The sequence below is a fragment of the Cupressus sempervirens genome, chromosome 1, assembly GCF_028749045.1.
Source record: "Cupressus sempervirens isolate cs-2001-9-10 chromosome 1, ASM2874904v1, whole genome shotgun sequence".
NCBI classification, from domain to species: Eukaryota; Viridiplantae; Streptophyta; class Pinopsida; order Cupressales; family Cupressaceae; genus Cupressus; species Cupressus sempervirens.
In genome coordinates, this window is record NC_143118.1 from 345,402,392 (window position 1) to 345,420,958 (window position 18,567).

Genomic DNA, 18,567 nt, shown 5'->3' on the forward strand with positions numbered 1-18,567 from the left:
GCGAGATGCCTTGAGTATCAGAGGGTGAAAGGAAAGCACCGTCATCCCAATGGACTTCTTCAAGCTCATGAAATTGTAGAGTGGAAGTGGGATGCTATATGTATGGATTTTATTATTGGTCTACTCATGTCATCTCATTGCCATGATGTCATTTTGGTGACAGTTGACACATTAACCAAGGTTTCCCATTTCTCACCTGTGCATACTACATACACGGCATGAAACATAGCTTAGGTATTTTTGCCAGACATTGTCAGACTTCATGGCATTCCATGTAAGATCATCTCAGATAGGGACTCTCTATTCACTTCATCCTTTTCGAGAGAGTTATAGGCAACATTGGGCACTAGGCTCAATTTCAATATAGTGTGCCATTCTTAGATGAATAGTCAGACTGAGCAAGTGAATCAGGTATTGGAGGACATGTTGCATATGTATGTGAAGGACCATCAAGTCAAATGGGAGGAATACTTACATCTTGTCAAGTTTTCCTATAACAATGGTCACCATTCCCCCATAGGTATGCCACCTTATGAAGCCTTGTATGGAAGACCTTGCAGAATGCCCTTGAGTTGGGATATAATCAAGGATTGAGTATCTATTGGTCCTCAATTAGTTAAAGAGATGGAACAACAAGTGACCCTAATTAAGTGCCTGAGAGAGGCACATGATAGGTAGAAGAAGTATCCTGATGTGAAGAGGATAGATCAAGAGTATTAGGTTGGAGATAGAGTCTTCTTGAGGGTGTGACCGCACAAGAGTTTGATTCAATTCAGAAAGGGCTCTAAGTTGGCACCCCAGTTCGTTGGACCATTCGAGATCCTAGAGAGGATAGGACCAGTTGCATACCATCTAGCTTTGTCACCTAGCCTATCACACATCCATGATGTGTTTCACATTTCAATACTCTGAGGATACATTATGACGAGTCTCACATTATAGATTGGAATGCCTTGTAGGTGGAGTCAGATGGACAATTAGCATTGGAGCCTATCCGTATTATTGCTTGACAGACCCTAGCTCTTCGAGGCCGAGAGTTAGACGAGGTTAGGGTCCATTGGGATTGTTATGATGAGGTCATGGCTTCATGGGAGGATGCAACATAGATGCAATCTTAGTACCCATATATTTTTTATGAACTTCAAGAGGAAGTTCATGCCTAGTAGGGGAGGATGTGAGGCCTCACCCCGACCCATCTTAGCATAGTTGATACATTATTATTTTGATACTCATAGCTCGATATGTTGAGACACTATCAGATACGCTGAACATTATTATGTTATTTTATGTTGTGTGATGTTTTACTTTCTATTTTATGAACATGTATACTAATGATGTAGTACAAAAAGTGAATGTAGAATTACGACTATGATTAATACTTTGATTATGCAATTTTAGTGGTTAAGTATATGAGCATAAAAGAGATAAATAGTTAATTAATTGAAAGATTATATTTTGAGTTATGTGATTATCCTGATTAGTTGTGTGTGTGTGTGTGTGTGTGTGTGTGTGTGTAATTTTTTTGAGCTATTGATGTGTGCAAAGAGTATGAAGGATATTTTAACCAAAAAATCTAATAGAGAATCGAAACTGAACCCTATGTACCATTTGTGAAAATCAGGGTTGAGTCTAATAAAAGATGCAAAATCCATCATTCATATTTTATTTGTATCATGAATTGAATGAATGTATCATCCTATAATCAATAAGTGTTAATAATTTTATAATGTCGCTTGACACTCATGACTCATATATGCATTTCAACATGATAGTTAGGATTAATCAAGTAACCTATAGATTTATGTTGCACTGAGTTAGTGACCTTTTTACTAATTAGTGAGTAATCAAGATTAATTTACTGTAATCAAGATTAGTGATTAAATTTTTTTTTTTAAGGGTTTTAGGAAGTCCAAAATTTTTAAGCATTTTATCAGGTCATTAAATAGTCCTAGAGGCTGAAAATCATGAAAATTGAGTACCCAAGGGGTATATTTATGGGTTGGGGGCATTTTTCACCCCTCCAACCCCTTTTGTTGACTTTTATGGTCACCCAAATATCACATTTTGGTTTATTGTGAAAATTGAATGTTTCACCATGAGTTGAATAAGTTAAACTCAACCTTGAGGTTAGCCTTATGTCAAGTTGAGTTAGAAGACTCTAGAAGCCTTTAGGCAAGTGGGGGAGTTATTACAATTTGAAGGTGGTTGAGTTAGTATCTTATTTAGAGGCAAATTTGAGAGAGGAAGAGTGTTCACCCAACCTCTAGTTTTAGAGAGAAATACAGGAATGAAGGAGAAGAAGAAGGAAGGGAAACTCATCTCAAATTTTAGTTGCCATAACCTTATTGTGAAGGTAAGAATCCTTCAAGCTCATTTTGTTCATGTTGTGTTTCATGCTTAATTAGTTTTCTTTGCATATGTATGTTGGTGTGTTTGATGAACATGTTTGGGAGGGATTGAAATGGTTTTTCCTTGAATGTTTTCCTTTATTTTTCACTTCTAATTTTTGAAGGGATTGTATGGGTTATTATGGCATTACTCACCCTCAGATAGGGCAGAAGTGGCTATGTATGAGAGGAGGTCTTTAGTTGGACTCTGACAATGCAGAGTCTCTTCTCAGGATGAGGAGAGGGAGAGGGAGAGTAGGGTGTTATGGGCCCCTACTCGTCAACACAAACTATGTTTTTAGTTTTTGAATTTAAGAAATGGAAGAATGGAAGTTCTTGAGTTTATAGCCCTGAAAGGGCACTTATTATTGTGTTGTGGCTGACTTCTTTTATTGGAAAAATCCACCTTCTCCCTAGCCTGGTTCAATGACGAACCTATTGTACAAACTTAGATGGGAGTAAATGTATGTTTTTTTTTCATGTTGAATTGATTGTCTTCCAATCAGTTTCATACTCTCCATGATTGTATTGATGTGTTGCAAACTTCGTAATGGTTTCCCTATTATGGAGCCAAGCAGGAAATTCAAAGTTGTTATTTGAATTCAATTATGTTGGGAGATTTCTCCTCGGGATAGTAATCCTATGTAAAAATGTTATTTTAAACTTATTGTGGAAATGGCTATGATGTTGGGTTTTCTTCCTGGTTCTTTTCTGGTAGAGCCTTTGAATCAGGTGGTTCAATAAAAAAATATGAGTAGTATTCTTTCATATGATTTTCTTCTTGTAATTCAATTATATGTATATGTATCGAAAAATAGATAAAATGATGTTTCACCCTTCCTATGACATTCTTATGTTTTGAAATTATATTGATTTGATTTAGATTAATTAGATAAAATGATGATATATAATTATGCAATTTAAGATTCAAAGTATGTTAAAGAAAATTCGATGCTTGATTTGGACTTCATTGCATTTTCATAATTATTAAGAAGTAAAGTAATCCTACATAATTTTTTAAATAAAATATGTTTCCCCCCTTGGTTAAATAGATTTGCTTTTGCACAAATCCAACACTAAAAAAAAAAAATTATACTAAAAAAAATATTATTAACCCCACTTAACCATTAAAAAATATTGGGCATTAAAAATCTATACTTAGAAAAAACTATGGTCTTGAAAAAAAATTTAATACCCTAGAGCAAATATGCTTTCTATATGGGAAAAAAGTTAATTGCTTTTTCTTTGAATAGAACATCTTAATGATCCTTTTTAAATATCTTATTTGGGCATAAATAGATATTTTAAATTTAAATAAATAAAAGAGAAAGAAAATTCATAAAATATATTTCTAAAAATCTATCCTACCCACTAAACTTTTTAACATTAATACCCTATCTTATCTCTTACCATAATCACCTTAGCTACCACTTACCTTTATTCTTTCCTTATTCCATGCATTGAAACCCATTCTTTTAGCTGTCATAAACTTGGAATATGGGCTAGAATTAATGTTTGTAGGCATGTGGTCATTGCATTAATTGGGAAAGGTAAATGTTCTTAGCCAAGTCATGTATTAATGGTGCCTTGCTTTATTTTTTGGCCATGCTCCTTTTTAAGCTTTTGTCTTGGTCTTGGGTCCACATGGGGTTAGTGGATGTTAGATGATAAAGGGGATGTAGTTAGTATTTGTTAAATTAGATTTTAGTATGTTTAATTAGATAATGTTAGAAGTTAGTAAGTGGTATAAAATTTAGTCAAGTTAGATTTTAGAAATTTGATTTAAGTGAGTTTTAAATTTGATTAGTATAGCTTTAAGTTAGTTTAAGTAAGATAGTTATTAGAGTTAGATGCTTAAATTGTTATGTTGTTTTAATTTATTAACATAATTTTAGTAATTAGTATTTTAGGATTATAATTAAAATTAATTATTATTATTATTATTATAAGATTAGTAATTATTATTTAATATTAGTTTAGATTTAAAAGAAGTTTTGTTTATGTTAGATTTTATTTTAGTATTAGTTAAATGTAGTTAGTTATTGTTTTAAATATTAATATTATATTTTAAAGAGTGTAAAGTTTTCTCATTAAAAGTTAGTTGTTTTTTTATTACTTGTTTAGGTATATGTTAGTTAATTTATTTAATTTTAAATAATTAGATGAATTAGTTTATGAAAATAGTTTAAATTAAAACTTTAAATGTTAAGCAAATAATTGGATTAAATTAGTATGTTTTAATGTTAGATAATGTTAATGTTTTAAATAGTCCTTTAATATTAGTAGTTTTAATAGATTTAGATGTCTTGTCAATTTATGTATGGAATTTTGAAAGGTAAATAAAAATAATATATATTTTTAAATTAATTTAAAATTAACTAAAATATATATTACTTTGTCATGAGGCTCAATTTATATTAGTAATGTTTAGGGTGTAATGGACAACATTAATTTTATTAATATTTTTAACTAGTGGAATTTAAGATCGACCTTAAAGGGATGTGCTAGTTCGCAGGATAGCTAGTGGGGGTTGTTAAACTAGGGTCTATTATAAAAATAAATAAATATCAAATTATATCAAAACCCTATTGTGTCATGTAAGTCGTAGTCAACCTTTATCAACATAGTCATTTTATGAAACTTTAAAAAAAAATTGTATGTTTTTTTGCCCTATGTTTTGTGCATGACACATAATGGGGCATGTCATTTGGGAGGAGGACTCATAATAGGACAAACCTATGTAATAGATTAATAAAATGAATGCACAATCAATTATAATTATGACATACTAAAAAATACAAGAGGCATGGAATAAAGAACAAATGCATACCAAAGCTAGAGTTGGGACTCCTGTGCTAATAGGAGGTACATCTAATAATGAATCTATTGTGATGTTTACCTGTATGGTAAAATACAATATATTTTATATACTTGAACAAAATGTTAAATCATAATAAATCACTTCAATAAACAAGAATAATAGAAACCCATACCTCATTCCTTTGTTGTGTTTGATCTCCTCTTTGATGAGAAGGGGGCCTAGAAAAAGAAACTGGAAAAGATTCCATAAGAAGTGGAAAAGGGGATCGCAATACATAAAATACAATTAACACAAGTTAATAATGCATAAAAGTACTAACAAACGGTCTAAAACTATAAATGCATGTAATCATATTTAAATGCATATGTTTAAAGTGTGATATAGAACTAATGAATACTGCTAATGGTGGTCTTGTAGTATTAGGAGGAAACGTTGATGATGATGCGACTATGACCATTTCTTGTGTGAAAATTCATAATATATGACATCCACTAAAAAAGAACCTGATTTCTAATACTTTTGAACAAACAAGAATGTGATTGAAAGAAATTATTAGAATGTAACCTCTTCTCTCTCCTCAACATTGGCAACATCTCATGCATTCATCAATTATGTGAAACCCATTTGTTTGTACATGCATTTACAATAAACAAGCTAGATGCATTCATCAATATAGAATATAAATTTCATCATCTTCAATCATAATCTATTTTAACAAATATAGTATAACTGAACTTATTTACCTTTTTTGTTTAGGTGTCCTTGATGATTTCTTCCTCTTTTTTGATGACCTTGGGGTAGGTGGGGTATCCTAACCAAATAATAAGTAACATAAGAGAAATAAATATGATACTCTGTGACTTATATTAATATTGAAAACATAGAGAAGTGCAAGATATAATACCACAAAAATCTGTAAGCCAAAGTCAATGGCTGAAAGTGTCTAAATCATCAATTTGGGATAAGTGAGTAATAGAAAAGCCCTATAAAACACCATTTAAATATACATATTTATTACAAGTTAATATTTTCAAACCAAAAAGTATAATTCTATTCTAATGAATATTTTTTCTTCACCTCAATTGTTTGAACTACCTACTTAGGTGTACTCAAACAAACACTACATGGTGTGCTTCTACCACCTGATGCACCCAACAATATGCAGATCTATCAAAACTTGTAAAATGTCTCAATATCATGTATCAAAATGTATTCTTATTTAAATAAAAATATATTTAATTTCATCAGTTTTAGGTGAAATTAATAGATAACATGCTAGAACACAAATAAACAAACCTCTATTGCCCCTCTGGAAAATACCATCATCATCACATCATCAATAAGTGTCATATCCTCAATAGTAGATGCATGAAATCTTCTTTCACAATGTATATATGAATGGGATGTTGATCCTCATTTGCATTGGCACCTAATCCACCACATGACAAACCATGGCAATTGATGCATATATGTTGAATGGGCAATGGGGCTGAGCCAAATGGAATATTTGATGATGGAGGAGTGGCATGGATTGAAATAAATTTGGTGGAGTATCTCATGATGATGAAGATGATGTACCCTTTCTTGGAGCTATGTATGTTCAATGCTCAATGATGTAGTTATAGAAAGAGGCTATAAGTCTATAGATTCCTTCATGACTGTGAGGAGCACGACATGAATCAAAGGGTTTTTTTATGAGACACTTCCTTCAATGTGGATGGTTGATTTTGTAGACCCTAGGTCTATCTAGTGTAGATCCCCTCCCTCTACCCTTCAGTTAGTAGGAGTCAAAGCAATTCACCTTCTTGCTGAGGATAAATTCACAATATAATTTTCTCCAAAAATATGGGCACCTCATTATTATCACAAGGTGGTTAGTCAAGGACCATATACTGCCTATCCAAATAATCTACTTTGATCCTCTATGATCACACCAATAAGTAAGAAATCAAGGGGTGGTTTCCTCTAGGCTAAGGCTAGTATTAGGATTGGTGAAAAGAGCACATATGTCACATTTTTGTATGCTCTTAATTTTCACCTGATCATAGGATAGCCCACCACCATAATATCCATGACATTTATCCCTCCATGAACCCTATTTGGTTACCTCCTTGGTCACCTCATTTTCACTCAAGGTCATTTTTCCTAATGTGTCGGCTAGGGTGGAGTGGTGGCCAAGATTACAAGACCTCAACCTACCAACCAAACTAGTTATTTTGGTATTATTTTCTTTGAGACATTTAACACGGTCTTCTTGACCAGAGCTTAAATGATCTAATGGAATTAGTGGAGATTTTATACATGCTGGTGGTTGTTGAGGGGAAGCCACTTGAGGATTTTTTCTGTTCGAGGCTATCACTTGAGGGTTTTGTAGTTCATTATGAGATGTGTTTTTGGGGCTAATGTTTTTTTCTTTAGTAGGAGATGACCTTTGATTTAGTTTGTGTGAATCTAGATGTAGTATTTTTCCTTTTTCCCTTTCATCGATTCGAATAGTATGTCTTTCTCATCACTTCTCACTGTCCTTACATCATCGATTACCCTTCATGCTCAATCCCTTATCTATTGCATGCCTAACCTATTGCTTGTTGGGATGTTGACTACATCACATTACATCTTGTTGCCCAAGTTTCAATTCATATCTTTTTGCTTTGGGGTTTTGAGTCAAGTCAAGTGTTAATTTCTTGAGTTTGAGTCTAGATTTCCCATAGGATGGCCTTTCTTCTCATCATTCCTTTGAGCTAACCTGATGCAGGAAATCATATGAGCAATGCACCAATCCAATGGCTAGGTGATTAGGTCTTGGAGGGTTTTTTTATGTGTTTCCATGATGAGAAGAAGGTCTAGATTTTATGTTGATTCATATTTCTTTATTCCTAATCATGTTGAAGACAAGGATTCATGTTGTGTAATAGTTTTTCATGGAAGACATTACAAATGATCAAGGTTGAAAGCAAGAGAATATAATAAATCATCAAAAATAGTGAAAGAACCTAATCAAAGGTGGTATAAATCTTGTTACAATGAAATAGATAGCTTATATTTAATCTACACGTCTACGTTACAAAGTTGACAAGTCAAATGACTTAGAAATTAAATCCAGATCATCGAATGAAGACCAGATGGATGGCATTTTGAAATCTAATTATAATGGTTCTTAGAGTTATCATTCTTGGCTGTTAGATCTTCTAAGATCTACACTCATCATTATGTCTCTATGGAGAGTTTCACGAAGAATAATCATGGTGACATAGCAATGAGTTGACACTTATCAGCGAGGCCCAACTAAGGGTAAGATCGCCAAAGGAATTATCACTTTAGATTAGACTTGAAATCAATTCTTGTCATATCACTATGGAAAGTTGTTCAACTATTAATCATAGCGACATAACAATAGTTCAACACGTGTCCTGATGGGCCCATTATATTCCATGAAGTGCCACAAAGAAAAGTAGTCCAACTTTAGATTCTCCGAGTAATGGAATAGTGCCACATGTCTACCACGATGTGCCTAGTTGGAAAGTGGACCTACACTTCAAAACACAAAGAGTTAATATCTTTTATCACCACCATTAGATCAAAAAGAGATCAACACTCATCATTATGTCGCTATAAAAAGTTGCTTGAATGTTAATTATAGTGACATAATGATGATTTGACACATGTAAATGGAGGGACCCATGGAGGAGATTACAAAGGAAAAATAAAGAAGTTTTTTATATTTTAATCATAATCATTTATTTAAGATCAATGGTCACAATTCAAAAATGCAATGATTATTGGAATATGAAATACATAGGCTTGGCACAAAACAATGGAAGATGAAGAAAAAAAAAAATTTCTATAGAATTTCATGAAGATTACAGGAAGCTGAACAACCATTGTGTATTTCCAAAAGTGTCATAAATTCAGATCATCAATAAGAAAGATGCCATGTGGATAATTTCACATTTTATTTCCTTTTCTATTTTGTGACTATTGCTCTGTTGAATTGAAGGATGACAAAAAACTATAAATGTAATCTCATTTGACAATACAAGGGTCGAAAAACTTGATGGTGAATTAGTCTGTAATTCCATTTACCTTATTTTCTTGTCATGTTTTGTGGCCCATGCATAGAGTAGTTTTGCATTAAGAGTTGAAAGACAATCATGTATGATTCTATGAATAATTAGATGAATTCCATTTCACTTTGATGTTTGTAGCATGGTGATTCCATTTACTTTCTTCATATATGGTTATGTTTCTTCTCTTGTTAGTTTCATAACATGTTAGATAGTTTCGTTGGGAAATGAAAGATAAATGTGTATGAATCTATTAGTTATTGGTTGGATTCCATTTCATTCAAGGCTAATAGTGAAAGCAATTCCATTTGCCCTCATGTGCATATCTTCTTCATTCCTTTTCTGCATTTAGATGGTTAATCTACATTTAGAATAAAAGTAAGGGTTAGAAATATCAAGATAATCTACTACAATCATTACATTGAGTCTAATAGGTTATTCAAATCCATCTTGCTTGAATTGTTTGTGCCTACAAACAATTTGGTTATCCTTTATTGCTCTTAGGTTACGAGCTTATAATGTCAAAACTTTTGATCTCATAAAAACATATTCATTGCAAATTACAGGGAGTTGTACCTAATAATTTAGAGGGCAGTGATAGAATACATACACTGACCCATTTTTTCATAAACATTCTTTTGTCTCTCCAAACATTGGGTATCAAAGAGTCAAGTTATAAAATATAATAGGAGGACAAACTGTTAACCAACACATATGTTCACCAATATACTCTTTTAGCAGTCATTGCACTATCTTGCAACCTCTCCATCTTTTGTTGGATGGCTACTAATCAATGACAACACACTTATTACTATTTATCATGCCAAGTGGAATTGCTAAGTCCATTAATTTTCCCATTTGAAGCATGATGTTCTCTTTCCTCCCTTTGTAATTACTTTTAGTGATCTTGGATTATGATGTTATACTCAATAGATTACTATTTGTTTATGTTGATTGTATTTATATCTAGTGATTATAGCCTTAATATTGTGTATCTAGTACTCCCTAGTGTGGAGCCAATGTCTACTAGTTGTACATTAGTGTTGACTCAGGTATTTTGCCTTATTTTTTCTAAATTTGGGGAAAAATTATACATCAATGTCTATGCTTACATTGGCATAAGCATCGATGTGTTTTTGCTGAGATAGAGACATTTTAGACTCTTCATTTGAGACTTTAATCTAAAAAAAATTACTAGTATGCAATTTGGTGCTTACATTGTAATTGACATCTGCATAGATTGATATCTCTACATACTTTGGTGTTTGCACTTCTTTTTGGATTTCTATTTGGGCTTGAATGTTGGGCATCTTATTTATGTTTTTGTGATGGCTCTATGCTATTTATTTATGGTTATAAGGAAATGAACTTATATAATTATCTTGGGAACACTTTCCTTTGGTATTAAAATGAATTGTTGTGTAGATGGAGTTAGAAGATTGTTTTAGTCTCCTTTATGTGTACTCATGATTTAGTACTTTCTTAGCCTCTTATGGATTGTTGGGCATCATCGAAGATCCTATTGGGTGGTCTTGTGAGCACGAGTATTATGCTCTGAGTATGTATTTGGGTTTTCATGGTACCCTTTGAAGTGTTGAAGAATTTTGGTAGTGCATGATAATGAGTTGATTGTTGTTATGTTTCTTTATTGCTTATGTAATATTTGTATATAGATGCACTATTTCAATAAATATTATGTAATTGTAAAGGAAAAATTTTCTAGTGCATTTGTTGTATCCTATTGTTCTAAGGGTTCCTTGGTGAGGCATTATATACATTCTATTTTTCATAGGAAATAGCTCACTAACAATATAATGTATGCATCACTAACAATAATAACACATTGTCACTGAAGAGCTACAAACCTCCTTTACACCAATCTCTAATAAATTAATATAGAATATTACTTTATTTAAATGTATATATATCATTGGTCTATCTACTCATAAATGGGAATCAACAATCTACTTCTATCTCTATTAGTATATATAAAATAGGGAAAAAAATGTGTCTTCCAAAGTCCTAGTCCATAAATCTCTCCATGAGAAAGATTTCTTGTTTTTTCATTAGACCTTGGATCACAATTTCTTATCTTTGTATGAGTAAAAATATGATATTAGTATTTTGTTTTTATCTCTAAACATTTGTAGATCACATACAAAGACAATATCTTTAAATCTTTGCCATTTCATAAAACCTTAATGATGTCCTCATTATCAATATTTTAATGATGCCCACATTAGTAATATACCTTGTCATTCATCAAAAGTATGAATCATAGTTGATATACTATATCATCTTGTGACTTACTACTCATTAACTCAACCATTATCCAATTAAATAAAAGAAATTGGCATCATAACATAACTTAATTTTTCTTAATCTAATGAGAATGTATACAACACATTCATATCTTTACTTGGCCGCTGCTCCTTTCTTATTAAAAAAAGCCATCACTTACATTAATTACTTCACTATCATTTGACAAATAATCTCTACCATTTGACATCAATGAAAAATATATAAGGGAGAGGAACCAATACTTGAACAGGTTCCAATAGTTGTGATAGGAGTTGTTCACTTAATACCTACACTTATTGACTTAATGTCCAATTTTTTTGACAACATTGTACCAATACTTGTGACTTTAAAGTTGTTAGTATAATTCTAACTACCCAAAATTGAATAAAATGTACCCTTAGTTATAAAAATTAACCAATGATGTGATGCTACATTAGTTGTTCAACTATGGGTACCTATTATGTACAACCATTAGTCTCACTTTTTTTTGGGTTTCTTTTAGACAACTTGGCAAAAAGCATGCTGATGTGGCATCATAATAGGTGACGTGGACTTGAAACTTTAGTTATAAGTAGATGACCCGCCAAGTAAGAGCTGCTATAAAAAATTGGGAGCAATTTGAAATTTTTACGTAGGGTTTTGATAAGCGTGAAGTTAGGGTGTTCAAGTACTAGGTCCTCTCCCCTATGCCAACATGTATATGGTAATTGCTTTAAAAATATTACTATAAAATAGCTACTTTAAAGAGAGATTTTAAAAGAAATCCAAAGACCTCTAAAATATAATGAAATTCTTTATGATCTATGTTAGATAAATATGAACTATAGCACTTCAAAGTAATAAACTCATCATATATTATAACACTATCAAAATCCTTTAAAATGTACACCCATGATTCAAATTGTGAACAATGTGCAACATTTCCTATATTTCTTTAAATGAAAAAAATTTAAACCAAATGAATGTCATTTATGAATTATTTTCAACTAAAATTTATAATAAGTCAAATATTGATAACTCTAAGAAAAAACTACTTTCAAGCTTGTATGTTAAAACTTTATATACATATGAATGCAAAGAGAATTAGTTTTCCTTAACATGTATCGATGGCTTGATATCAAAAAAAAAAAAAACATTTTATCTTTATAATATTATACTAAAATCATACATCACAGCAAGCATATACTATAATTAAGCTTTTACTCATAGATTCCTCTAATTAGCATAAACAACTTTAACTAAGAAACAATAGTTTCCTCCAAGCTCTAATAACGAGGACCTTACATAAAGTCATCAAAGTATAATTGAAATTTGATACCCTTCTTGGTGAAGGTTTAGGTTTTCCTAAAGAATCAATACACCGTGTATTTCATCAACATTAACATTAACTTCAAACCCATATACTTTCCATGCCACCTATTATTAATAAATTGTAGATTGCATGCATGTATTTTTGAGCTATTATCATCTAGTGAAATCGTTACTTGTTTATAACTGAACAACAAATACTTCTTTTCTAGTCTACCAATGGATCACAATTGTACATGGAACTTGTTTACACTAATTGTAGTTAGAATTATCACTAAAAACAAGTTTTCCTTACAACGTAGGTTAATCTAATAAAATAATTTTATATAAGTATAAAATGACCTAAGTAAATAATTAATAGTGCTTAATAATGAATGCAAATTTACTAGTGTGGTTTTATTTGTTTAAATTTAAAATTTTAATTTTCTGTGTTTATATTTTCCAAGTTTGAAAAAGAAGTTGGCATTTACTTTTTTGGGGATTTGCATTTGGAAGCTTTGTTAGTCATTTTATCTTTCTTTTAATTTTAAAAGAAAAAACTTAAAATGAATAAGCTCAACAAATAATGTTAACTATCATTTATAGGGCACAAATAACATAGCAAAAATGAATATTTTATATCAAGATATATAACTAACATTTATGAGACAATTAAATTTTATATTATCTCTTTAGACACAATTTAATTTTCTATTACCTTTGAAAAGATTATTATTATTATTATTTTAGTCAAATTAATGATATAATGCATTCATTTTATTTCATTGCAATATAAATTAATGTTATTTTATTCATCCATAAATATTCATATAATATTGATTCATCACTTTCAAATATATAGATAAATTATTCCATTCACCTTTAATAACATGCTTAAATAAATGAAAAAATAACTAACAATAATTAACTAATAATTAACTCATAGACAAAGAAAACTCTGTATCATTTCTATTCTTATTTACCATTATTATATAAAATGAAAATACTAAATCAAACAACACAATAATCCTAATCTCATTCTAACTTTTTAAATCATTCCAAATATATAAACATTAATAAAATATTTTGTAAACATAATTGACTCAGTTGTTCATAAGAGTAATTGCTTACATCTATTTATATCAAAAGTAATTAGTATATTTGAACTATATTTCTATTGTATAAATATCATTCTAACTATAAATTATGTTTACAAAAATATTTTTAGTTAGAATGATATTTATACAATAGAAATATAGTTCAAATATACTAATTACTTTTGATATAAATAGATGTAAGCAATTACTCTTATGAACAATTGAGTCAAAGATCAAAGTTTTGAAATTGTGAGCACTTAAATCATAGCCTTATAGAAGGGGCTTCTTAGAAAATAATTATTTAAATAATATGTGTGAATTGATTGTGATAATTTTGTATGACAAATAAGTAAATTTGTTAAGTTTGTTTTGAGTAAGTCTTTAAACAACCATCTTATTGTTGCAAAAAGTAACATATCAATACTAACATCATTAATTTGAAATCATATTAACTATTAAAAATAATAATTAAAAATTAAAAATAACTAAAAATATGTAAGACTATTTAGTGTAAAATTGACAATATTATATTTAATTTTAGAAAAAGTCATTGATTATTATTAATATAATTTATTTTCTATTAATTAAAAAATAGTAAAGTTAAATAACATGTCAATAACTAATATTTATTTATTTAATTATATTTAATAAAAAATGCACAAATCAAAACAATTTTTTTTAATTAACTCAATTATAAAAGATAAAGTTGTTAAATTAATGACATAAAGTTATCATTAATAAATGACATATTTATTAATGAAATGGCATATTTTCACATATTGTGAAAAATTCTAATTAACATGTGGGTAATTGTAAAAAGTCAATGTTGTCATTAATGTCTTATGTTATTTTTGTTGAAATAAATTAATTTTTATCATACCAAAATTACAATGGGCCAATATAATTAGTGGAAAATATGAATTATAAAATTTTAGAAAATAAATAAAAGATATAAACATTTGAAATTCTATTTATTTTTCAAAGTTCTATCACCTAATATACTCCCTTTAAAGTATGATACTCCCTTTAAAGTAATAAAGTGGTCAATGTAAGATATTGATAGACAAAAATTTGGGGAGATAGCTCCCACTGTACATTCTGCTTATACCTAGATATAAAATGACATATAAACCTGCAAAAATGTTGCTATTCTACCTATAAAAATGCAGATACCATATTTATTAGTCTTTGCCTTATATAAGGCAGGGAACTAATGTTCTCATTGGCCCCCAAATTCTCATCGGCATTAATTTTTGCACAAAAAAACTAATGTCCTATATGAAACTTTGTAAGGTTTGATTTTTTTAATCAATTATGGCTCTCTAATTATGGTTTTCTGATTGGACAGACATAAATTTCCTAGGGTTTATATGAATTTTTGTGGCTAAAAAAATCATAAAATTTGAAGGAGTAATAAATGAGTCTCATTTATTATTATTATTTAGGTGCTATTGTACATGTCATCTATTGCAAGTGGACAATTATTATTTTTATGGTGACGATAAATGAGCTCGTACATTGTGACTAATTTCACTTGTTCCAACTTTTTATTATTATTATTTTAAATATAGTCATCCACAAAAGAATGGGAAATGTAATTTTTTTTTTAATAAGACACAATATAACATTCAAAAAATAATTATTACATAAATCTATAAATCAATAATATATGAAATTAAGTATTTATTTGTAATAAATTATTAATAAACACTTATTTATAAAAATTCTTAATTTAAATATAATTGAAGATTTCTTTAATTTCATATATATATATATTAGAAATTTTAAAGGATTTTTATTTTCTATTAGCTATAGAGAGATCAAAAAATATAAATAGACCACCGATAGCCAAGAAGGCATAGCCTCACACCGAAGCCAAGGAGGCAATAATACAATAAGGATCATATACAACAAAACCCCAAAACAAGGAGGAACCATTAAACTAATGTAAAATGTCAGAATGGGTATCCACCCACGTGGTCCAACCGAGTGGGCCTTCCATCCAAATGATTTTCTTTTGCTCCTAGATCTGGGATAACATAAAGATATGCTCCTAACTGGGCTTATGATTCTTTTTAATGGCTTAGTTTAGCTTTCGGCAAGTATGCTCGAACACACACAAATTATCCAATATCCTCCTCCATTGGTATCCATACTTAAGCTCATAAGAAAAGAACGTAGCTTGACCATGCTTGAAAAATCTTCAAAATTTGTCTTTTTCAATAATCATGGTGGTTTGAACCTGCAAGAATATTTTAAAATGTGAGTTTATGAAAAAACTCAATAAGAAACCTTGGCTTACCTTGGTACTTTTCCTCATTCCTACATTTTCAGATTTGCCAAAGAATGTTAGAAGATAGCATATTCTAGGATAAATTAGCATCTTTACTAAGTCCATTAATGTGATCCATAACAATTTCAATAATATTCACATTAATGGATAGTAAAAACCAAAAAGATTCCATATTTCTTTAGCAAAGAGGCAATAAAAAAAAAAGTCTATTAGTATCAGACAGCCTACAAATATTACATAAATGAGAATGTTGATTATTCTATTAATAGGCAGTCTATTAATAGACTCTAGTTGAATGCCCATGTTCTGCAGCAAAAACCCATCAAACTAAAAAACTGTACAGCAGCAAAACTAATGTAGACATTCTCTTACCAGGTGCAATGTAGAACAAAGTGCCCATAAGTGAGGAAGAATCTGCAGTGATTGACCGAAATCAGAAACGTGGGGTTCCATATCTGAATCCAGCAGTATACTGCAGGGTTTTATATCACTGTGTACGATTCCTGGCTTGTAGTTATTGTGAAGGTATGATAGAGTGTGAGCTGTGCCTATGGCAATCTTGTGACAGATATTCCATCCTATAACTGGAGGGAGTTTCATCTCATGCAATACATCATTCAAACTCCCCGTTGGAGATGTACTTGTACAGAATGAACCCACGATCTTTCATTTGCCATGTCTCCAACACTTCAACCAGGTTCCTGTGACGGGTTTGACAGGCTGTTTTGAACTCTCTTCTTATGCTCTTCTCCTCTTTTTGTTTAGGGTTTAACTGTATCGCCTTCAATGCAAAAAATTTACCGACAGGTTGCTGCACTCTGTAAACCACGCCTTTGCCTCCTTTACCAATTATATACTTCTCACTTTGATTTTTTGTTAATTGAAACTTTTCCTGCAGTCCGACCGGCACTTCTTCACCAGATTTGGGTGCATAGAGTCTCCATGGAATCAAAGCTACAAAGGAACAAGAGAGCACAACTGCTCCGATCACAATAAGGACTGTATAGACATTGCCGAGTCGTTGGATTTCCTTGTTAGAGAGAGGAAAATCGCCCCTGCATCTACAGAGACTCACCTGTTTCTCTGTTGCACACAAATCTAGATTGCTAGTGAATGAGCTTCAGGACGAATTCCAAAACTTCAACCATGATTTGGGTAGGCATCCCCTGAGCTGATTATTTGAGATGTTTACTGCATCGAGGGACAACATACCGTCAAGTGCATATGGAACGCTGCCGGAGAGATTGTTGGATGACAAATCCAAGTTCATTAGAGTTTATTTAGATTTCCCAGGGATGCTGGAATTGTTCCACTCAATCTGCTCTTGCCTAAATTTAAACCAATTGCTAGATTTTCTCGATTTCCTAGTGAGGACGGAATTTGACCTTGGAATTGATTTTGGCCCAAATTGAGTTGCAGTATTTGTCTCAAATCGGACAGCCAAGACGGGATGGTTCCCCAAAAACAGTTTCCTTCTAATTCTAGGTACTGCAATTTCTGTAGACTGGCTAATTGGTCCGGCAGAAAACCATTAAAGGAATTGACACTTAAGTCCACTGGAAACAAGAGAAAAGCATTACCTAGCTCCTGAGGAAGCGGGCCAGTCAGAAGCTGTAGATTGGAGAGTTGTCGTATTTCTGCAGGAAGGCTACCATTCAGTTGATTCATGGACAGGTTTATGGAGCTCAAGTTTTTGCAGTCCTCAAGGCTCCTTCGTATTCTTCCTTGCAACAAATGATTACTCGTGTCCAGATAATCAACGATAGAATTGGAGCCCAAAAAATCTGAAGGAATAACACCAGTGAGATTGTTGTGGCTCAGGATCAGTCGGCTCAGGAATAACACCAGTAAGATTATAGGTACTCCCCAGCGTGGAACTAGATGTTTTACCAGTTGTACATTGGTGTTGAATTAGACATTTTGCTTTAATTTTTCCAAGTTTGGGGAAATATTATAGATTGAAGTCTATGCCTAAATTGGCATTTGCATTGACTTGTGTTTCTCTTTAAAGAGTTGCATTTCTGACTCTGGTTTGAGAACTTCTGTCTCAAAATTTTACTAGTCTATAGATTGATGTTTGCATGCTTGCATGCATTGTAATTAACATCTCTCCACATTGATGTTTGCATGCATTGTAATTAACATCTCCCCAGATTGATGCATCTGCCTACTTTGGTGTTTGCACTTCTTTAGGCTTGAATGTTGGGCATCTTGTTTATGTTGTTGTGATGGCTTTATGTAGCTCCTTTATGGTTAGATGGTAATGACCTTGTATGCTTAACCGTCTTAGGAACACTTCCCTTTGGTACTAAAATGA

At 31.3% G+C, this 18,567-nt stretch overlaps 1 protein-coding gene across 1 annotated transcript; it reads right to left on the reverse strand.

Annotated features, from left to right (window-relative positions):
- Nucleotides 1–16,863: 16,863 nt before the first annotated feature.
- Nucleotides 16,864–17,520, reverse strand: LOC149577639 (receptor-like protein kinase). The gene is made up of 2 exons (XM_089797180.1): nt 17,463–17,520; nt 16,864–17,333 (listed from the first exon to the last, which is right to left on the reverse strand). The coding sequence occupies exons 1-2, from the start codon at nt 17,518–17,520 to the stop codon at nt 16,864–16,866; spliced, it is 528 nt and encodes a 175-aa protein (XP_089653306.1).
- Between the last annotated feature and the right edge of the window lie 1,047 nt (nt 17,521–18,567).